The following is a 23,387-nucleotide window of genomic DNA, read 5'->3' as shown; positions in this document are numbered from 1 at the left end:
ATAAGTTTCTCCTTTCTCCTTGTATTTCCATCATTCTGCTTTCTTTAGGCTTAGTGTGCTGGGTTATTTTCCTAAGGTAATGGATGCTTAGATCATCTTCTTTTGTTTCTTTTTTTATTTTCTTGAAACAGGATCTCGCTCTGTCACCCACACTGGAGTGAAGTGGCATGATCATCCTCCTGAGTAGCTGGGACCACAGGTGTGCACCACCACGCCCAGCTAATTTTTTGTAGAGACGTAATTTTGCCGTGTTGCCCAGGCTGGTCTCGAACTCCTGGGCTCAAGTGATCTACCCACCTCGGCTACCCAAATTGCTGGGATTACAGCCATGAGCCACTGTGCCTGGCCTTCTTTTTAATATATGTAGTTAAGGCTGTAGATTTTCTTTTAACCATGGCTTTAGCTATACGCCATAAGTTTGTATATATGTTTGTAATTATTGAGTTTACAATATTTCTAACTTTCATTGTAATTTTTTGAGCCATAATGTCTTATTTATTTATACATATATTTCCAGAAAGGATAATTTTCTGGGATCTTGTTACTGATTTATAATTTAATTCCATTGCGATCAAAGACCATGCTCTCTAATTTTAATCTTTTGAAATTTGTTGAGACTTGCTTTTGGCCCTGCAAATCATCAGTTTTTGTAAGTATTCTTGAAGTACTTGAGTATATTTTGCTGTTGTTTTCAGCGTTTATCATATTCAATTATTTTCAGTATATCAATTAAGTTGTTCAAACCTTCTATATACTTTGTGTTTGGCTGCTTATTTTATCTGCTACTAAGAGGGGTATGTTAAAATCTTCCATTATAATTGTGAATTTCTCCATTTATTCTCCTGATTCTGTCAATTGTTGACATATATGGGAGGCTCTATTATTAAGTACATATAAATTTAGAATTGTCATGTATTCTTGGTGGATTGAAATTTACCATTGTGAAATGGTCAGTGCTTTCTCTTGTAATGCTTCTTGCTTTAGAGTCTCCTTTTTCTGAAATTAGTATAGCTGCATCAGATTTCTTTTGGCCCACATTATACCGTATATATTTTCCATTCTTTTACTTTGATTTTTTTATCCTTGTGTTTAAAGGTACAAAACATAATGCACATTCTTTTATAAGGAGAATATATATATATATATATATATATATATGTTTTCTTCAGTCTGACAACTTTTTTCTTTTAATTGCTGTCTTTAGGCCATTTATATTTAATGTAATGACAGAGATATTTGGGTTTGGGCTTAAATATACCACCTTATTATTGGCTTCCTGTTAAGTTATTCTATATTCTTCTTTCTTCTCTCTTTCTTTCTCTTTTTCTTTCTCTTTCCTTTCTTTCTTTCATTTAAATTGAGACAGGGCCTTGCTCTGTCACCCAGGCTAGAGTTCAGTGGCATGGTCATAGTTCACTGTGACCTTGAACTCTTGGACTCAAGCAATCCCCCCATGTCAACCTTCTGAGTAGTTGGGACTACAGGTCCTGCCACCACACCTGGCTATTTCTTTTTTAATTTTAATTTTTGTGGAGACAGAGTTTTGCTATGTTGCCCAAGCTGGTCTCAAGTGATTCTCATGCCTTGGCCTCCCAAAGTGCTAGAATTACAGGCCACTGTACCTAGTCATATTCTCTCCTTTCTTGCCTTTTTATCATTCGACTTTTCTTCTCCATTAGCTTGTTAAATTTGTAGAGATTTACAGCTTGCATCTTTGACTTATTAAAATGTAATATAAATCAGTATTATATCACTTCCTGGAGAAGACAAGAACCTTAGGAAGCTTTACTTCCATTACTCACCTCCTAGGTTAAGCATTATTATTATTATTATTGATATAGTAATTTTTGCTATATATTTCAAAACTCATAGAGTTTACTGCTCTTACCATTTGGATCTTAACATATCGTTACCCTTTATGTTGCTCTTTGTTACTTTCTGCGTCTCTGGGTTTATAGCTGGGGTCATTTTCCTCCTTCCTGAAGAGCATCCTTTAGTGTCTCCTGCAGTGTGGGTCTATAGGCGACACTCGGTGTAGTGCAGGTGATAAACAAAAAGCAGCTTTCGTTTGCTGAAAATTTTTGTTCTCCTCCTTTCTTTTTCTTTTTTTGAGACGGAGTCTTGCTCAGTTGCCCAGGCTGGAGTGCGGTGGTGCAATGTCTGCTCACTGCAAGCTCCGCCTCCTGGGTTCACGCCATTCTCCTGCCTCAGCCTCCCGAGTAGCTGGGACTACAGGCGCCCCCCGCCACTACGCCCGGCTAGTTTTTTTATTTTTTTTTTTAGTAGAGACGGGGTTTCACCGTGTTAGCCAGGATGGTCTCGATCTCCTGACCTCATGATCCGCTTGTCTTGGCCTCCCAAAGTGTTGGGATTACAGGCGTGAGCCACCGCGGCCGGCCTCCTCCTTTATTTTTCAAGTATATTTGTACTAGGTATAGAATTCTAAGATGAAAGTTTTCTTTCTTTCAGCTGTGACTTCCATCATTTTCCTTAGAGGTATAACTATCAGTCTTGTAGCTACTGGTCTCTAACTACTTCTAAAACTATCTGCAGTTTTTAGCAGTTTACTCTGATGTGCCTTGGTTTGACATGTATGTGTGTATGTGTGTGTAGACCCACATATATATTTCTGTTTGTGGCTCACATAGACATAAATATATATATATATACACATATATTTCTGCTTGTGGCTTGCACATATATATACACATACATGTAGACACACACATTTATACCTGTCAACACATACACATATATATTTCTGCTTGTGGCTCTGGATAATTCTTGAATTTGTGGCTATATATCCTTCATTGAATTTGTAACATTGTCAGCCATTCTGTCTTCAAATATTGCTTATCTTAATCTATTTCACTTCTTTTGGAACTCAAATTACATGTATGTGTAAGAGCATAGGAGAATGTGTTTCATATGTCTCTTCAGTGCTTTGCTTTACTGCATTAGTTATGTTTTTCTTTTTATGCTTCACTTTGGATTTTTTTTAACTTATTTTATAGTTTCCTTAATCTTGTCATCAGCTATGTCTCGTATTCTGTTAACCTATATGTTGAATTCTTAATTACTCTTATTGTGTTTAAGTTTCAGAATATCTGTTTGATTTTTTTTATTGTTTCTAATTCCCTGGCAGAATTCTCCATCTTGCCTTTTTGTTCCTTGAACCTATCAGTCAGAGTTATTTCAATCACTGTTTCTGAATAACTTGATTAGACAGATCTCCTGTGCATTTATTTCCATTTTTTTCCCCTCTGGCTTTGGTGAAGTTTTGTCTTTTTGTATGCTTAGCTATTTTGTTTGAATGTCTGAGAGTTTATATGAGTATTTGAAATAATTATAGTGGTAATTTGAGACGCTAGATAATGGTATCTTCCTCCAGAGAATATTTTCTTTTGCTGCTGGAGATTGGATAGATAGGGACTGATCACTTTAATCAAACCAGGAATTGAAATGGCCTGAAGCTGAGTTTCCAGTCTTGTGAAGTCTGGACTGTCTCTTGTTATTACAGCGAGGGTATAACTCTTTAGGGTCCCAACCAAAGGTTTGGTGTGTGTACCGTGGCCCTTTCCTGGTGAGTCCTGAGCTCAAATTTGGGTCTTTTTCCCTGTTATAAAATTGCCAAAAGCTCAGCCCATCTTCTCAGGCTTCCAACCACTATGTTTGGAAATGAAATATGCCTTGAAGGGAAAAAACTGCCAAATGCTGGCCTTGCAATTTTTGTAGATCTTGGCCCCCCAGATTCTCAGTCAGAGTGCCCTCCTGATGCCTTCAAACAGATGTGTGTGTGTGCACCTGTGTTGTTTTGTCCAGCTTTTCTAATTGTTTTAAATAGGAAACGGGGCTAAGAAACCTAGGTGACGTTGGTGGAAGCAGAGGTACTGGGGACACTTACCATAGAGTAGAGCATCAAGTCCTTATCGTGAGCACAGGATCTGGTCATTATTGATGGTTAAATGGCTGGACATGCCGTGAACTCTTCTATGGCTCGGTCTTCATCTTTGAAATCACTGCATCCCTAGGACAAGTTTTCTCACCATCACGGTGTTGACAGTCCGGGCCAGATAATTCTGTGTTGTCGGGGGCTGACCTGTTCATGGTAAGATGTTTTGTAGCATGCCTGGCCTTTGCCCACTAGATGCCAGTAGGACTCTACCCCACAACTGTGGCCACTGAAAATGTCTCCAGACATTTGTACCTGTCCCCTGGGGGTCAAAATCACCCCTGGTTGAGAACCTGGCGTAATGTAAGTGGTGCTCCGATAAAGGCCATTCAACATGACTCACTATGTTGATGTTATGTTTTCTAACACTGACTTTCCTTTAAACCATAGGGTTTGAAACTGCCAAGTCTTTTGCCCTCCATGGTGCACACGTGATCTTGGCCTGCAGGAACATGGCGAGGGCGAGTGAAGCAGTGTCACGCATTTTAGAAGAATGGGTAAGCGCTTGACTGTTGTTTTTTTTTTTTAATTGTCAAATACACATGCCGGGCTAACCACATGGAGATTTTAGTGCAGTGTGTAAAGTTTATTGGTCTTGGAATCATGTCTTTGTTTTTAAAGTCATCTTCACTTTGTTTGTTTTATGAGTGAAAGCATGAGCAAGTCCATTATAAACATTTGTTTGTAGTTCATTGTCAGTGTCATCTGCTTTATTAGTCAGGAGTTTGAGAATGTTTATTCGTTTAATTCATTTATTAAGAAAAATAAAACGTGGTGAACGCCCATAATTGCAACTAGGAGACTGTTATGCTTATGATTTTTAAGATTAGAAAGAAGTAGGCTTTAACTCTATCTCTGATTTCTTACTTTTCTCTGTCTATATAGAAGTTGATGTTGATATGTATCTACATAAATATTTATTGAGGGCTTGCATTAGCCTTGGGACCAAGGATATAGTATCAAATGAAACAGAATCCCTGCCCTCGTAGGCTTACCATCTAGGTAAGAAAAATAGACCATGATCAAGTTTAATACTTACCATAATATTAATAAATAAAGGACAGTAAAGCAGAGGAAGGCGAGGGGAGTGACAGCATGAGCATGCTGGAGTCATCAGCAGGGAGCCTTCCAAAGTTGTCACATTTGATCTGAGACCTGAATGAAGTAGAGGTAAGCCATGCAAATGTCAAGAGAAGTACTCTCATAGCAGTGAGAATAGCATATGCAAAGGCTCAGAGGTAGGCACAGGCCTGGAGATTTCAAGGATCATCAGGGAAGCTAGTGTGAGTGTAGATGAATGGACTGGGTAGGAGAGGTGCTCTTGGGGGATGGGTGTCTGGTAGACTCTGAGATAGGGATGAGGAAGACATTAGAGGGTTTGAGCTAGAGAGTGATGTGAGCTGTTTGATTTTTGAAACGTCACTGCACTTTAGCATGAAGTCTAGGCTATGGGTGCTGGGGTCTACTGTTAAGGACAACAGACATTGCCACTGTTTTTGTAGAGCTTTCAGCCTATCGTGAAAGACTAATTTAGTAAAAAAAAAAAAAAAAAAAAAAAAGCACAGATCTTATTGTAAACTTGAAAAAACAGTGAGTGGTCATAGGAATCAGTAAGGATGCCAGGGAGTTGGGAGACCTTTGGAGTCCCCAAGGAAGAAGTGATTGAACTAAGATCTCAAGAAAGACCTGAGGAGGGTGGAGAAGGGTCAGATGGGGTAGGGGAATGGCAGGTGCAGAGGCCCTGGGAGGAGGGGGAGAAGGAGACAGAGCAGCGTGTTTGGGAGCAGAGCCTGAAGGGGGCTGGATACACCCTGCAGAGGCCGTCTTCATTTTCGAATGCTGTGAAAGATTTCTTGCCATTTGGAGAAATAGACCACAGTGTACTTAAGAACATTTTTGGTACTCTGGAGTGAAAAGTTATGAAAATACAGAAAAGGAAGATTTATTTCTGCTTTTTCAGTGTATTTATGATGAAATATTTGAAATTCAGTATATTTGAAATGAGCCCTTATCTTGAGCTCACTGGACTTACTATTTTGGGTTAAATATAAAAGAAAGCAGAGTGTTATTTTTTCTGATTATTTTATTGTCTTTCTGACTAAAGTAATAACCTCTAGTAGGTGGGATAGTAGAATCTTTAGAGATGTATCGAGAAGAGTACAAATGGGAATACATGCATCTTATTTGAATCTACATGCAGAATGGAAAGGTGAAAAATGAAATGTGAAAGTGTTTCTTGGTCCTTCTCTTGGAAGGTAAATGTTATTAACTATTTTGTGTCTTCTTCCAGAAAAAGGTTATATATGTACCAGCAAACACACTCACATTCTGTCCTGTACTTTTTTTTTTTTAACTTAGTACTACAAGAGATCTCTTATTAGTGCATATAGATCTACTTCATTGTTTTAACTGCTAAATAATATTCCATCATGTGCTTATGCTATAACCAGTCTTCCCTTTGGTGACCATTTAGGTTGTTGGCATTGTTTTGCTATTTGTTATTCCAAGCAATGATGTTTCACAGTTCTCTCTTTGTTGCATCATTCTTTCTTACAATTTCATCTGATACTGGGTCTAAGCTATGCGGCTGTGAACATTCTTTATTTACGCATTTGTGAGTAAACGCCTAGGGGAGAATCTTAGCAGTGGACTCCTTGATTCAAAGGGCATATGCATTTAAAATTTTGGTAACAGTTCCTGAGTCATTTTCTTTCTTTTTTTTTTTTTTTTTTTTGAGAGTGAGTTTCACTCTGTTGCCAAGCTGGAGTGCAGTGGCACGATCTCGACTCACTGTAACCTTCACCTCCTGGGTTTAAGCGATTTTCCTGCCTCAGCCTCCCGAGTAGCTGGGACTATAGGCACGCATCACCACGCCCAGCTAATTTTTGTATTTTTAGTAGAGACAAGATTTCACCATGTTGGCCAGGATAGTCTCGATCTTCTGACCTCGTGATCTGCGCACCTAGGCCTCCCAAAGTGCTGGGATTACAGGTGTGAGCCACTGTTCCCGACCTCCCGAGTCATTTTCTTAATCTTGTTGCTCTAATTTCCATTCCCACTGACAGTGTAGACAGACAACTGTTGAGGGCTTGCAGTATTCTTGGCACTAGCAGGATGGCATGTCAAAATTGTAAAACTCTGCCCATTTGATGTAATATTTGAAACTGGAAAGGTAAAATTCCAGGGACCCTAGTGACACTATAGTAACCTGATTGTACAGTGCCATTCATGTTTAAACCAGTCTTGGAGGAGAATGCTATAGCACAACTGTTTTTGCATCATTAAATTTATCCTCTTCTTTTCTGAGAACACAATATATATGAGAACACGTTCATCTGCATTTATCCTATTTTAATTATCGTTTGATGCTTAGAGCAGAAATTCCTGGACCAGCCCCAATTAGCGATAGGACCTTGGGTAAGCCTCTGGATCTATTTGTAGCTTCTGTTTCCTCATCTTTAAGGAAAAAGGTTGGATGGGATGGATGATCTCAAAGACCCACTGTTCAGTCTTTCTTTCTTATATTTTGAGCCATAATTGGGTCCCTGTGCGTCAATTTCAGATGATAGAATTTACTGTTGTATAGTTTTACTCTAACATATAGTACCTTGAGGTAGACTAGTGATCCCAGACTAAGAATTATTGAAAATCATTCACTGTTGGGGACACGGGAAAAGGAAAATGGAACAGAAACAAAACTAATACATGTGACTCTGAATGTTTAAAATTAGATTTTATAGGTTGTAGGCTAACCTGTTCATTATCTCTCATCTGTTCACTTGTTCTCTGTGTATGCCATTATATTGTGTTCCTCATTTCCCCAAGACGATGATTGTGGAAACTCAGATTTAGCACCAGAAACTGTCATTACCATTTCATTCCATTGCACCATTCATACCCTGCAGAGAGGATGTGAAGTCGTAAGGCCTTCTTGCTCTGGTGACCTCTTAGGCTTGGTCTCTGTGTCATCACCCAACTCCCTGAGGGTTGATGTTTGCTGGCCTGCTTCCCTTCAGGCCTTTCCTCACTTCACATCTCTGTGCAAGGATTTCATCTGGCATATCGCTAAATATTACCTTCCTGTGTTTCTCAAGGTCAATTTGATAGACTCCAGTTTTTGAAGCTGCTGGCCAGCTTGAGCGTATTCATACGTTAACTACAATGAATCATACCAGTTTCGGGGCCGGGAAGGTACTGAAACATATTGGCGCCTCACGGGAGGCTCTCAAAATGATCCAAAGTTTTTTGTTGCAGCAAAAGCTCATTCAGAAGTCTTTGGACCGTTTGGCTCAGCGGAGGCTCTCATGTGCCAAGGCTCCCTGGGCATTCTTAGCTCTGCTTCTGGAGATAAGAGTTCATTCCTCCATCCCAAGTTGTTCTTCTCTACCCATTCTTCCTCTTCCTGCCTTCACTGCACGTTCCAGGATTGCCATGTTCTAGAACATTCATGTCTGTCTCTTAGCCAGCGGAATGCTATTCTCACATCCACAATGGGACAGCTAACAGCCCTCATTTATCAAATCCCTGTCATGTGCTGTCAGGCACTTTATATCCGTTATCCAGGAGGATGCAAAAACCTGGTGCTATTTTTTTTTTTTTTTTTTTTTTTTTGCATTTTACAGTTGAGCCAAGGGATGGCTCAGAAGGGTGAAGGAACTCACTCAAGTTGCGCAGCTGGTGAGCTCAAAATCAGGCCCCTTGCTTGGTCCATGTGGCTTCCAAACTCCAAGTCTGTCTGCTGCACCCCATGGCCCGTCTTTTCTACTGTGTTTAGTGTCAGTGTTCATACTTTGCAGATTTTGCTTTCAAATTCTCTAGCTGCGGTTTGAGTGATTAATTTCAGGATCCATCCTATTTCTTAGACAAAGCCACTCTGGTCTACCCTATCATCACTTTATAGTCAAGATATCCTTTATAGAGCTCTCAAATTACTTTTGGGGAGATGCAGCTATTTAATAAAATATAACTTAAGTGAAAACACATTCCCTATAGAAGTATATTAAGAACCTATATGTAATTACTACGACTACTAATTATTTCATGGGAAAATGCCCTCCTGCTGAGATATTTTAGCTGCTCCAAAGTTAGAAGTAAGAAGAAATGAAAATAATTAAAATAGGATAACATGGACAGTACAGAAGTAAACCACTGTCTTAAAAGGCTAATCCATTTGGCATAATTAAAAAGAGGGAGGAGGGGGAGGCGCATCAGCCCCCATTCATGTTTAAATAAAGAAAACGGGACAGTGGGGCTTGTTCCTATGTTGTGGAACAGTGCACAGATGTGATCTACCTCATTCACATCCTTATGTGAATTATACACTGGTGCCCTCACCTCTTAAGACAAGCACCTAATATTTTCCTGTGTATTCCAAGAGGCCAGTGTGGCTGGCAGAATAAGATGTTTTCCTGTTTTCAAGATGGAGTGGACTCTCTTTTATTTAGCAGCGGTGTCTGCATGTTAGGATTCCATGTGAGTTCTCTAAGTCTGGGACAATGATAGGTGTGTCTGATTCCTGCATTACCATGGTTAATTCTTTCCTTTACCCAGTATCTATTGGAGTCGGGCTTCCGTTGCTTTATTTCTCGGGGTCTGGCATATCCCACTCCCTGTCTTGAGATCTCAGGACCTCCGAGGGACATTGCATGTAAAGAACAAGAGCTTATTAGGTATCAAAATACACTTCATGAACAGCTACGGCAAGACCTTGACATTCCAGTGTAGAGCTCTTGAAAGACCCTAGTGGGTCTCCAAGTTCCTCCTTCTTCTATTTCTATTAGATTTCTAAATTTTAGTTTCTAAATTTTAGATCCCCAGAACTTGGGATCTAAAACTCTGATCCTGTGGAAGAAGGAGGTAGGGTAGAGTGGGAGCAGATGGACCTGATGTCATCCATCTCCCTACGTTGTTTGCAGGAGGAAAAGGGAAGAGGCTGAGGCTGGGAGGCAGGGGTGGTGGATTGAGAGAGAGGGGAGGGATTGTTATGAGTAACCAGTGTGCCTCATGCATGCCAGGCCCTCACTAGGTCTGTTTAGCGGGGAGTGCCGAAGAGCTTCTGTTGGGGACTGGCCGTTAGTATAGTATGGGGCCCAATAAGTGTTGTGAAACATCAGCATCTACTGGACATTGAGATGGCCACCAGGTTGGGCAGAGAGGGCTGGTATGGGAAGAGGGGCAGGTGGCCCTCTCTTAGAGTTACTATTCGACTCACCCCTGACTTTCCAGAATGTGTCTTGAATCCATTCCCCTCTCGTATGGGAATGGTGACCCAAGGATGTTTGTGATGACCAAAAATGTCTCCAGGCATTGCCATATGTCTCCTGGGGGTGTAAGTCATCCCCAGTTCATAACCATAGCTGTAAAACATGCCGTATTATAGTGGCAACGGTTAGAATCAGATACATCTTATGACCTTGGGCAAGTTTCTTCTTTAAATCTCAGTTTCTTCATCTGTAAAATGCACATCATCATATCTCCATTGAGAGACATAGGTAGTTCTATTAAACACATTGAGTCTGTGTATATAAAATCTTAACCTATTGTGGAATAAATTAAGTACTCAATTAAATGTTAGCTGCTGCTGTTAATAACAACAATAATAATATTTTCTTCACACGTGAAAGTGCAAAGTGATACTTACTTTTCTTAACCTCTCCAACAGGCTGAAAGAGGAGCTCTGGGGCGGATGTTTATCAGTATGAGTTCCATGGAGTTGCAATGAATTCTTTTTCTGTCTTCATATATTTGGACTCCTGCATTTTAATAGATGTGTATTTAGTTTGTTGATTAGTATTTTCCAGTGTAGCTCATATTAGCACTCAACTGTCATTTGAAAAGCCATCTTAATTATTTATGTGATTGCTTTTTCTTTTGTATTTACAAAGAAATACACTCTGAATATATTTAGGAAAGATGATTAAGGGATTAGTCATCAGGAACAGCAAGCAATGGTTTATATCAAAATGATTATTGAGAAAGCAGAGAGATGAGGGGTAAAAATAAAAGATTTATTAGCCAGAGGTAATAGAATGTGCATGTTTTAGAGGGAGAGCGCATGCTCAGTTGATTGCAACCACACGGTTTGCTGCTGAAGTGCTGTAATGATTCAGGTTTTCGATAGAGTTGTTACCGGGTCTATATATTTTGTGGGAGTGAAGGCGTAGGGATAGTACTGACAGCATTATGTGATTGCAGCCTCATTGATAAGCATCGGAAATAATGACTTTAACACTATTTTCAGATAGGGAGCACGCAGTACCAACCATTATATTAGGCACATGGGCTCAACACTTTGCTGTGCTTTTCATAGATACGGACACCTGTGTTTTCATTTTGTTGTTGTTGTTGATTGCCCTGCCTGGAAACTGCCACACGTGTGTTTTCATGGCGTGATATTAAGGAACGATGGGCCAGGATGCTGAGGAATAAATTGCTCGCACTTTTAAGGACTTCTGCAAAACTCCAGCTACTTTTAGCCTCCTTCAAATTCAGTGACTTTATGAGCTGGTACAGCTTCACTGTTTGTGGAAATTCCCCGCAATCTCCTTTGACACTAAAAGCTTAAGTCCCATGATTTGCCTTTGCAGATGGAAGGCCTTAGCCTTCTTTTATGATATATGTGTCGGGGGGAGGCATGTGGTATGTGGGGTGGGTAATATACGAGCCTCATGCCTGTCTAAGCTGGTGACTTGGCTTGGAAAAGATGATCGTTCGTCAACGCATCGCAAGTCACAGGGCTTATCCCCATTGTTCTGTATGATCTTTAACTAAACAAAAAGATAAACACTATTAATATTATTAATAGTTGTAGATTATTGGGAAGAGTTCATCCTAAATCAGCTGCTAGATTTGTTCCTCATTTCTTTGCTTTACAAATTGTTTTTCTGTATAGTATTGGATTTTCAATAAATAAAGTATGATATAAACAAGTCTGCAAAACAGCAAGGACCATATAAACCACTTGTTCAAATCAATAAGCTCATCCTCACAAAGGAAGGTAAAGTTCTGAAGTTCTTCCTTGGGGCGTTTGCAAAATGTCATATTATTGTCACCTGTAGGTGGGGGGTTGGATATTCATATCTGTCTTTGTACTAGGTACTGTGCTTAGCATTTAACAGTGAAGTGTTTATGTTACGTATGAAACCCATCGTGCAGATGAGGTAGTTTAGAGGCTGGAAGCGGCATAGGCTTTCCCAGGCTCATACAGCTGGGAGATACCGGGTGGATCCAGGATTTGCAGCTGGTGTGTGGGTGATGCCGGGAGATTGGCCTTTTTCAAGGACTTAGACAAGTATTGTATTCATACGTTTTTTGCATGTATTTGTATGAATACTTCTGGGTTCCTAATATGAGCGTACCTAAAAAGTACATCCCCTGCGCTTCCTGTAATCTGAGGGAGTTGATGAACATGGGCCAAGGAAGCTCTTCCCCTTCCATTCCAGACTTCCTTTTCAAGTAGTATATAGTGTATTTACTGTTCTACTTCAGTTGTCTATTTGACCTTTCTTGTCACAGGCTCAGGGAAGATTCTTTATCAGATAATAAATTATTCATCCCCCTCATAGACATAATCGGTTGCTAAAATATTCTGAGTTTCCTGTCTCCAGAATACCTAAAACTTGTGCTTGGTACTTATCCTGTAAGTTTTCCATTTCATTTCTCATTCTGAAGATTTTGCACCGACTTAGTCTTGGCTGTTATTCATTGTTCTTTGATCATTGTCTTTGTGTCTTCTCCTTTTTTTTTTTTTTTTTGTTCCTGGCCACCGCTTGCAGTCTTGAACTGAATCTTTCAAACTTTATATCCATTGTAACCTTTGTATAATGAGGGCTGTGATTAACCGCAGAGTTTTAAGGAGTGAAAGTCAAGCATAGGTGGCTGGCTCCGAACCATCACTCCCAATCATGTGAAACCCAAAGCAGATGCATCCTTTCATTAATGTGGGGTCCCCTGAGTTCTTATTAAGCAATTTTGACATAGTTTGAAGAGACAGATTTCATCTTCAGATGGTGTTCAGCCAATGGCTGTAAGGCCTGCTTTTGGCCACTCGACATTTAGGCTCCATTATTTAAGAGGGGAAAAATATACCTGAGACTGTTTTTCGCTTTTATTGTGGGGCATTTAGAGAATCTCAGACTAACAGGTATTCGATTAAACAGAGGAGAAACGGCCCTTGCACGGATAAAACTTCCCTACGCAAGGACAAATAGAGAAACATCTGTAGATGAAGCAGCCAGTCTCAGGCTGGGGCCGCACGCCCTGCAATAGGTTAAGGTTTATTTTAGACAAATATTTAAAATGCAGCTAACTTTTACATATGCAGACGCAACCCAGTGGAGTAGAGGTAGCCCCAGCTTTGGAGTCATACAGATCTGGGGTTACATCCCAATGTGAATACTAATTCACTGAGTGTCCCGGGAAAATTTGGTCATCTCTCTCTCGTGCTTCTTGTTTTGAGATAGGGTCTTGCTCTGTCACCCAGGCTGGTGTTCAGTGGCACAAACGTGGCTCACTGCAGCCTTGACCTCCTAGCTCAAGCGATCCTCCCGTCTCAGCCTCTCGAGTAGCTGGGACTACAGGCTCATGCCACCACACCTGACTTATATATATATATTTTTTTAATGTAGAGGAGGGGCTTCACCACATTGCCCAGGCCAGTCTCGAATTCCTCTGCTCAGGCGATCCTCCTGCCTGGGTCTCCCAAAGTGCTGGGATTACAGGCATGAACCATCGTGCCTGGTCTCGGTCATCTCTTTGAACCTTGGCTGTTTTACCTGCAGATGCTAATATGACTCTCAGGGTCATCCTGAGGATGAAGTGAAATGACACACATACTCTTTTGTACAGATTCTGGCACATAGTAAAGGTACAGTAAATGGTCGCTGCAGGGGAAGCTAACTTGTTCAATACAGATCCCTAAAATACACTTATAAATCTTGTTGGAGCAAGATTTATCTTCTTTGTCTTAGTTCAGGATGCTATAACAAAAATATCATGCAGTGAGTAGCTTAAATATTTATTCCTCACAGTTCTAGAGGCTGGAAGTCCGAGATGAGGGTGCCAACCTTGTTGGGTTCTTAGTGAGGTCCCTCTTTCTGGTTTACAAGTAGCCCTTTTCTTGCTGTGTCCTTATATGGTGGAGAGCTGAGAGGACTTGAGAGAGAGAGAGAGAGAGGGAGAGGGAGAGGGAGCACTGTCTCATGTGTCTTATAAGGGCACTAATCCCTTCATGAGGATTCCACTTTCATCTGATCGCCTCCCAAAGGCCGCATCTCCAACTACCATCACATGGGCTATTAGGGTTTCACTGGAAGAATTTTGGAGAGATGCTGTATTAGTCCATTTTCACGCTTCTGATAAAGACATACCCACGACTGGGAAGAAAAGAGGTTTAATTGGACTTACAGTTCCACATGACTGGAGAGGCTTCAGAATCATGGTGGGAGGCGAAAGGCACTTCTTATATGGTGTCAGCAAGAGAAAAATGAAGAAGCAGCAAAAGTGGAAACTCCTTGATAAACCCATCAGATCTCTTGAGACTTCTTCACTATCATGAGAATAGCATGGGGAAGACCGGCCCCCAGGATTCAATTACCTCCCCTAGGTCCCTCCTACAACATGTGGGAATTCTGGGAGGTACAGTTCAGGATGAGATTTCGGTGGGGACACAGCCAAAGCATATCAGACGTAAACATTCAATTCATGGCATTCTACCCCAGCCCTCCAAAATTCATGTTCTTCTGACATGCCAGATACATTTACTACATCCAAATAGCCCCAGAATCTTAACTCATTCCAGCATCAGCTGTAAAGTCTCTGTCTTTTTAATTTTTTTCAATGATCAAAGCACTGGGAAGTAGCCACTTCTCTCTTCAGCTTCCTACCAGTGTGTCAATTAATAATCTGACTACAGTGGCGGGGCATGGTGGCTCACGCCTGTAATCACAGCAATTTGGGAGGCCAAGGTGGTTGGATTGCCCGAGTTCAGAAGTTGGTGACCAGCCTGGGCAACACGGTGAAACCCCGTCTCTACTGAAAATACAAAAATTAGCCGGGTGTGGCAGCATGCACCTGTAGTCCCAGCTACTGGGGAGGCTGAGGCAGGAGAATTGCTTTAACCTGGGAGTTGGAGGTTGCAGTGAACCGAGATCAGGCCACTGCACTTCAGCCTGGGTGACAGAGTGAGACTCTGTCTCAAAAATAATAGTAATAATAATAAAAATAATCTGACTAAGGTTATTATTAACTATTAAGATATGCTGTGCTAAGGATCAGGGGGCCCCTTCCATCTGTAGAGGGCAGAAGGGTACCTATCATGTCTTCAGTGCCCTGGTATGGAGCTAGCTGGCCTTCCACAGGGGCTGGGGTTAATGCTGGAGAGAAGTAGGGCTGGCAGAGCCTACTCTGTGTTCCTAGGAGGGTTCATCTGTAACTAGTCCCTGACCCTTAGGTGGAAGATGCAGCTACCCCCAAAGTCCTGAAGACCCTATAAAAGGAAGCCTTAGAAGTGGCTGTGATTGTTTCAAAGTCTGTCCACAAATTCTTTGATAATTCTCCTTTCAAGAAGTAGAGACTAATTCTCCTCCCTTGGAATGTGGGCTGTACTTAGTGACTCACTCTCCATGAATAGAATTTGGCAGAAATGGCAGCGTGTGACTCCTGAGGTAGGTCCTAAAGGCTTCGTGGTTTCTCCTTGCTCACTCTCTTGGATCACTTACCAGTCGCCATGTTGTGAGGAGACTCAAGCAGACCTGAGGAAAGGCCCATGCAACAAGGAATTGAGGCCGCCAGCCATCTGTATGATCCCCCTTGGAATCCTCCAGCCCAGTCAGGCCTTCAGATGACTGAGGCCCTGGCTGATTCATGTCATGAGAGATCCTGAGTCAGAACCACCCAGCAGCTAAACCACTTCTGAATCCCTGACCCACAAAGTTTGGTGAGATACCAAATGGTTACTGTTTTAAGCCACTATGCTCTGGGGGAATTTGTGATGTAGGGATAGATAACTATCACAGGATCCATGGCCTCAAGGGGAGAAGGATCTTTGAGAGAGACTGGACAGTGAGTTCTAAGGACAAGACATGTATACTTACCCAGGAAGCTCCACTGCGTTAAAGGAATCTTAAGTTTCCGGGTTGCATCCATCTCCCAGGTCACCTTGTCTGACCTCTCTCCAACACTTTCAAAACATCCCTGATCAGGAATCACGCCGCTTTCGCATAAGCGCCTCTCTCCCCATGCTGCCTATTCCATTGCCGCACACCACTTAATTAGTGAGTTCTCCCTCATATTGAAGGCAGAATCTTTCTCCGAGCATCTTCTATGCACCGGCCCTGGTCCTGCCCTCCGAGTTCCACTGGCTGCCTTCTCATCAGAACCCAGCTAGAACTCACATCTCTCAAATTCCCTAAATAATAAATCCAAAGTCATTGAAGATATTGGGTTACTAAAAGTTGGCAGTGAGACTGGCCCCACTCATTTCTTTGTAACCCCTGTGCCTCTTTTTATTATTGAAGCTTGGGATGCACTTGGTAAGGCTAGGCAGCTGGGGAGCATGCAGACTCAGGAGCCAAGACCCGCCTTGCCTTCCCTGAAGTTAATGAATCAGCGTGAATGAAGATCACAGTCTTCTTTTAAATGGCAGAGGAACAGTGCACTTACTTACCGACAGTTCTCAGATTCTAATTGTTCCGACTACAATGCATCCTGTAAACCAGGTAGCTGGGAGAAACTTCAATGCGTCTTTGTAATGGCTTTGTTGTTGTTTATTGAGAGGGACTAATTAACTTTGATTATTGCACTAATATTATGGCACTTTGACAGCCCTTCAGATTTATGACTCTGGGAAAATAAACAAATGAAATGCAGGTGCTGGAGCAGAAAGAATAAGTTATTACTGAACTTTAATTACTTGGAATGCATAGCCAGGAGAGAATTAGTTGATGAATTACAGGATGCTTAAAATCTACATCAAATTGTAAGCAATAAGAAGATAAAAATAAAAAGGAAGGGGGCGGGAAGGGTGCTATTTTTAAGTCAGGAAAGGATAGGATGTATTTGCAGTGGTCTTCGTGGTGTTTCATTGATTAATCTCTGTGGTTTCCAATGCTGCAGATACGTACATGGTGCTACTCAAAGCATGGTCCCTGCCCTGCAGCATCAGTGTCACTGGAGAGCTTGTTGGAAATGCAAATTCTTGAGCCCCACCGCAGACCTGCTAGGAAGCAATCTCTGGAGGTGGGGCCCAGCCGTCTGTGGTTTGCAGTTACTCCAGGAGATTCTGATATCTGCAAAAGTTGAGAAGCATGGCTTAACATTCTCATGCAGCTTGCTTTTTCTTTTATAAAAGGGCGGGTACACATTTTTGTCTTTGCTTATGAAAATCAAATGTTTTCCCAATCCAGTTTACCAACTAGCTCCCAAATTTTCAGGCTATTTTAAAAATTGACTGAAATTTAAAACTTCTGGGAAATTTTAATTTATCCAACATCTATTACATGCTAGGTAGAGTGGGTGACATAAGATAGTCTAGAAGGACTTTGCTAATGAGGTGATACCCCTAAACTGTCATCGATGCCAGCACCTGGGTAGTGTGGTAAGAGTGATACTCTCATGACTCATGAAAGATGGTCTCCCCACGTGCTTCAGAGCAAGATTGTTGCGGGAGGAAGTACTGGGGGACTGTGATCAGCCCCCACGGCGAGGGTGCATCTGGAGCAGGAGGAGGGGCATCCACAGAGTGTGAGTAGTTTGCCCTGGGAATGGAGATTGAGGCTTGGATGTGGTGTCGGGGAAAGGGCAGGAAGCTGCTCTATGAGGCCAGATCATTCAGGGCCTTGGATTCCAGTCTTAGGAGAATAGACTTTATTCTCTAGGTCCTGGCAGCCATCACTGTGAGTCTGAGTGGTGGTGATACAGTCCATACTCAGTGATTCAGATAGACAGACATTTGGGCTGAGTTAGGGAGGGGTGTCGGGGTCCGGAGACTCTGTTGGCCTGTTGGCCACGGTCCTGTTCAGCTGTGGTTGACATGGGCGCAAAGAGCAGAAAAGGACGAGACGGGGGCTGAACAGCCTTGCTTAGTTCCTGACATTCAAGGAAGAACTTTAACATCCATCCACTGAGCCTCAAAGGTTAAAAATAATCATCCCTTTCAATAGTTCCTGTTGTGAGGACCGTTAACAAATTATAGGAGAAAGTATTCCTCCCTTGTAGAAAGTCCATGAAAATGGACATGTGTTTACTTATCTGCAACCCTGTCTTAGGAGGCGGGTGATGAGACACTTTACTATTTGAATCAGGAAGTGTTGACAGTGAAGGGAGGAGCTCTTCATAATTATACCCAGAGAGCAGGCAAGACAGCCCCATGCAAGTGGCCTGGCCTGGCTGGATTTGGTACAGAGGGGATTAGGGCAGATTCAGACCTCTCTGGCCCCCCGTCTCTGCACTTCCGGGCTGTTTGCCGGTACTAAGCACTTTTCCTTTTTAAGATGTTGCTGTTTCCATTCCTGCAGAAGCTCAGCCAGCCGCCAGCCCAAAATTGTCTCTCTTTATTGGAAAGTTGGAAATGTCACGGTGACCCCACAGCCCTTGTTGTCAAGCAGGCTGCTAATCTTTTATTCTAGAGCGTCTTTCATCTGATTTCCTCTACCATCTGGAACCTTCTGGATTCTTCCTCTTATGGGTAGTGATGGGCACTTTAGGAGTAGGAATGCATTTCAATGCTAGACCACATCCTTTCATACCCAGAATTTGCATAGTGACATTTAAAAATAGCAGGCCAGGCACGGTGGCTCATGCCTGTAATCCCAGCAGTTTGGGAGGCCAAGGTGGGCGGATCACTTGAGGTTAGGAGTTCGAGACCAGCCTGGCAAACATGGTGAAACCCCGTCTCTACTAAAAATACAAAAATTAGCCAGTCGTCGTGGAGCACGCCTGTAATCCCAGCTGCTCAGGACGCTGAGGCAGGAGAATCCCTTGAACCCGGGAGGCAGAGGTTGCAGTGAACCAAGATTGCACCACTGCCTTCCAGCCTGGGCGACAGAGTGAGATTCCATGTCCAAAAAAAAAGCGGTCATTTTAGAACTGCTTTCTGTTTGGGATGGTTTACCTCGGGTTTAGTTTATAAATGTGGATAACCGAGAGCTGGTCAAATGTTTACCTGGGGCCGTGGGCCATTTTGTATCGTTGGAGGAGAAGCCAGGGCACTTGGCAGGGGTGTTAATGATGATAATCAGGCAGCGGGGTGGGGCCGCTGTTTTGTGGCATCCTCAAAGACTTGCCAACGTAGACATTTTTGGGGAGACAGAAACACAGAAGTAATTCTGCAATGCTTTAAAGAATCTGTTAGAAATAAAGTTTCTTTTAGTCATGTATGATCCATTGGGTTTTATATAACTTTCAGCCATTGCTTTGCGGGGACAACAAAGATGTGAGCAAATTTATGCAAACCTAATAGGATGAAAAATTGAGGTATGAATTAATAAAGTCATCTGTCCTTCTGGAGAGAGTTATGAATTAACAGATTGCATTTGGGTGTACTGTGGTTGTAAAAAGGTAACATTTTCAGATTGGAAAGGAATTTCTGAGATCATCCAATTTAAGTTCCTCCACTTGACAGACAAGAAAACTGAGGCCCACAGTAGTTAACTTAAGCAATTAATTTATTCTAGTTAACAATTAATTCTGCCTGCAGAACAGGAATATGGCCTCCGACACTTCATGCTTAATTGGATGGCTTATCAAAGTCTTATTTTTATGATAATGATGATGGTGATAATAATAATAATAGTAGCTAGCGTTGTGTTCCAGTGCTAAGCACTTTAAATGCACGAATTCAGTTCATCTTTATGACAACACTATGAGATAGCTAATATTATGAATCCTATTTTCAGATGAAAAGGCTGAGGCTCAGGGAACAAACAGCAGAGAGATGAAACGCCACAATGACGTCTAGGTTCAAACAGCAGCAGAGGTGCAACGCCATAAGGATGTAGAAGCCTTGCTTGTTCCTCTTAGTATAACCCCAGTGAATAGCATCGTGCCTGGTCCGTTGGAGGGATTTGGTAAATATTTATTGAGTGAGTGAGAGGGTAAAATAGCTGAGCCATGCGAGTTATAACCTGGGCAGCAGTAATCCTGCCGTTGTAGGAAGGGTCAGATCGGCTGGTTGGTTTTTGGCAAGCAGACCAGCAGAAGGTGCAAATAACTTGACGTGTTTTCCTAAGTGCTGAGCTGTGTGAATTGGTTTCATGTTGATGCTACTGAAGTCTCCCCAATTCATCATCTGCCTTGTAGCTTGTTGAAGAAAGAGTCCTTATTTACAGTCTATTATGTTAAGCATATTTTATTCCAGTTATTTGAAAATGACCCATCCTGATTTGGAAAATCTCTAGCTTGCCTGGTCATTCTGGAGCAGTGGGAGCCGGCTGTGATGCAGAGTGGACTCATAAACCACTCCTAAACTCAAAAATCTTGATTGTGAGGGACAAAAACCTGGGCCTTTAGGTAGAATGAGCAGCTTACAAGGCTGCACCCGAGAGTAGGGGGCGTACGTTAGGGCTAGTGGGTAAATCCAGCTGTATGCGAGAGTTGGAGACATCCATTAGCCCTAGTGGGTAAATCTAGCTGCACCCGAGAGTAGGGGGTATATGTTAGGGCTACTTGGTAAATCCAGTTGCACCTGAGAGTTGGGGCATATGTTAGGGCTAGTGGGTAAACCCAGCTGCACCCGAGAGTAGGGGCATATGTTAGGGCCGGTGAGTAAATCCAGCTGCACCGAAGAGAGGGGGTATACATGAGTGCTAGTGGGTAAATCCAGCTGCGCATGAGAGTAGGGGTCATACCTTAGGGCTAGCGAGTAAATCCAGCTGCGCCCAAGAGTTGGCGGCATACGTTAGGGCTAGCAGGTAAACCCAGCTGCACCCCAGAGCAGGGGTATACATGAGTCCTAGTGGGTAAATCCAGCAGACGTCCGGGCTGTGCCTGAGGGTGTCATCGAGAGAGAGAAGGTTGATCCGAAGTTAGTAAAGCCTTTAAAAATTAAAAGGCCTGAGGTGATGGTAGGGTTTTGAGGTAAGTCTAAAAACCTTCTTGTTTTCTACTACTTAAAGCTGAAAACCCCGCTGGGGTTGGCTTTGCTTCTAATATCCTTCTTCCTTTTTGTTTCATAAGCAATTGTCCTGAAGCCTATCAGGATAAATGTATACTGAAAGGTAAATTAATGAGAGGGATACAGAGAGAGAGACACAGAGGAGAGACAGAGGTACAGAGAAAGAGAGACACACAGGGGATGTGGAGACACAGAGGAGGGACAGAAAGACAGAGACACACAGAGAGAGAGAGAGAGAGAGAAACCTGTCTGGCAGTGTTTTTATTTTTGTGAGGTTTTTAGTGCCTGGCTTTGCATGATGGTGGTGGTGGTGGTCGGGGAGGGGGTGCTGATGACTGTTTTCAGCGTTCTCTGATCATTTCTTGCTTAGAAAGGAGGAAATTAGAATTGTTGAGCTATGATTTGTTTTAATCAGAAAGAAATTGTCTAACATAAATCTCTTCGTGAGCCCTGGAAAAGCCCTAAAGCGGCCAGGAAAAAAATATCAATACTTTGCAAAGGAGGAATGATTGTTCCAATTCGTGGCTTAATTGACTTTAAGCCTTAATGAAACTCAGGCCAGAGCGGGCGGTGCACTCCGTGGCTGGGATCCACGGTGAAATCGACACTGGGAGAGGAGGAATTTAGGGTGGTAATTTGGTTCTTTGCTATTGATGAAATTTTCTAATTGACTGGGGCTACTTAATACCAGATAATATTTTTTTTTCTTGCTATAAAGAGAGTAAATTTGTTTTTTCTGACAAACACAGTAATTTATTTTAAATTACAGCTTTTTCTATTGGAAGCATTCATTTATGTTAGATTATTGTTCCCTGAGTGGAATTTCACTGATGCCGTATAATTAAATATAGATTTTTTAAAAAGATAGTATATATTTTAGATGTATAAGTGGATAAACTGGAGGTATGGAAGGTCTTTATTTAAGGAGAATAAATAGCCCACCCCGTCAACACGATGGGCCTTGGAAAGGACTCATTTTGCCTCAGCGAGTTCCTCTTCCGCACCAGGCTCCACTTATGGAAGGACTGCAAAGACTTACTAATGTCATCAGTCTGAAAGGATTGAGCTATAAAATGTGTTATGAGGGCCTAAGCAACACATCTGGAATTTAGCCTTCCTGGGTTCAAATCCTGTTTATGCCACTTACGAAAACCATGCGACTTTCACTTGTTCTTATTGCCTCAGTTTCCTCATCTGTGACTTGGGGATGATAATAGTACTGGGATCACAAAATTGTTGTGAAGATGAACTAAAGTGCTAATGTAAAATGTTCATGATGGTGCCCGACTACTGGCAACGGTACCTAGCGTGTGCTTTCCAAGTGCTGGCAAAAAAAAAAAAAAGAAAATAATTGCTTGGGGCCCCTCAGTGGTCTGACCCCTGCCTACCTGTCTGGGCTGCTGTTTGGCCATTCTCTTTCTTGTTCCAACCCTATCAAACTCACTGCTGTTGCCAAAGCTTCCTGTCTGTCTGTGTGTTGGCACAGACTATGTCCTCTGCTTGGAAGGATCTCAGCTAAGCTTGTCCTCCCCACATCTGCCTCTGTATCCTGTGTGTCTCTGCTCAGGGGTATCTTCCCACAAAGCTTTTCTGGGCTTCTCTTTCCTCTCTCCTGCCCTCCCTCCCTTGTTTTGTTCAGCACATCATTGTCAACCTTCTTCTCTGGGTCAGGTACAGCATTGAGCACCAATGATATGGCAGTGATAAAGAAAGCAAAGGTTCTTTCCTCCCAAGAGCTCATGGTCCAAGTTTTGTTTTTTAAATATGCATCTATGAGAGCACTGATTGCGTAGTGCATTGATTGTTTGCCTGTGGGTCTCTATATTTAGTTAATAAGCATGTACTGACCCTTTGTTCTATGCCAGCCATCCCACTGGACTCTCAGCACATATAGATACACGAGACGTTGTCCTTGCCCTCAAGGAGTCTTAAGTGTGGAGACAGACACGTAAATTAATAGTAATAATAATATCTGCCACCCATTAGGGGTCTATGTGTGTATGTGTTGGGGGCGGAGTGGCTGGGGAGGGAAGCAAGGCCTGGATTATGGCCCAAGCTCAAGAATATTCGGGCAAGAGCAGATGCAATGCCTGTATTTGTCATCACTTTTGGGTGGCATAGGACCAGTTGGTTATGAGCGTGAAAGGTTTTCTTTGACTTTGGTGGTCTAGTTAGTGGTTGAGAACATGGATTTTGGAATCAGCCCAGTGGAGGTTAGAATCTTGGCTGCACCGTTCCATAGCAGTGTTGTGGATCTCAGACAAGGTGTTCCTGCATGTGCCTCTCTATCTTCCTACAGGAAATGGGGCTATAGCATCCCTGAAC

General features: G+C 42.3%; 1 protein-coding gene across 15 annotated transcripts in view; it reads left to right on the top strand.

Annotated features, from left to right (window-relative positions):
• Nucleotides 1–23,387, top strand: part of WWOX (WW domain containing oxidoreductase) — a 1,119,479-nt gene that overhangs the window by 58,662 nt on the left and 1,037,430 nt on the right. For all 15 annotated transcript variants that reach the window (XR_002519090.2, XR_004179639.1, XR_004179640.1 and 12 more), the window contains one exon: nt 4,343–4,449. Coding sequence is in view for 12 of the 15 variants with exons in the window: in XM_021931565.2 (XP_021787257.1) it covers nt 4,343–4,449 (107 nt within the window). In the remaining 3 variants the exon portion in view is untranslated. The remainder of the gene's footprint in view (nt 1–4,342; nt 4,450–23,387) is intronic.

Source organism: Papio anubis, chromosome 18, assembly GCF_008728515.1.
Source record: "Papio anubis isolate 15944 chromosome 18, Panubis1.0, whole genome shotgun sequence".
In the NCBI taxonomy this organism is placed as follows: Eukaryota; Metazoa; Chordata; class Mammalia; order Primates; family Cercopithecidae; genus Papio; species Papio anubis.
This window is presented reverse-complemented; position numbering and strand designations above follow the sequence as displayed.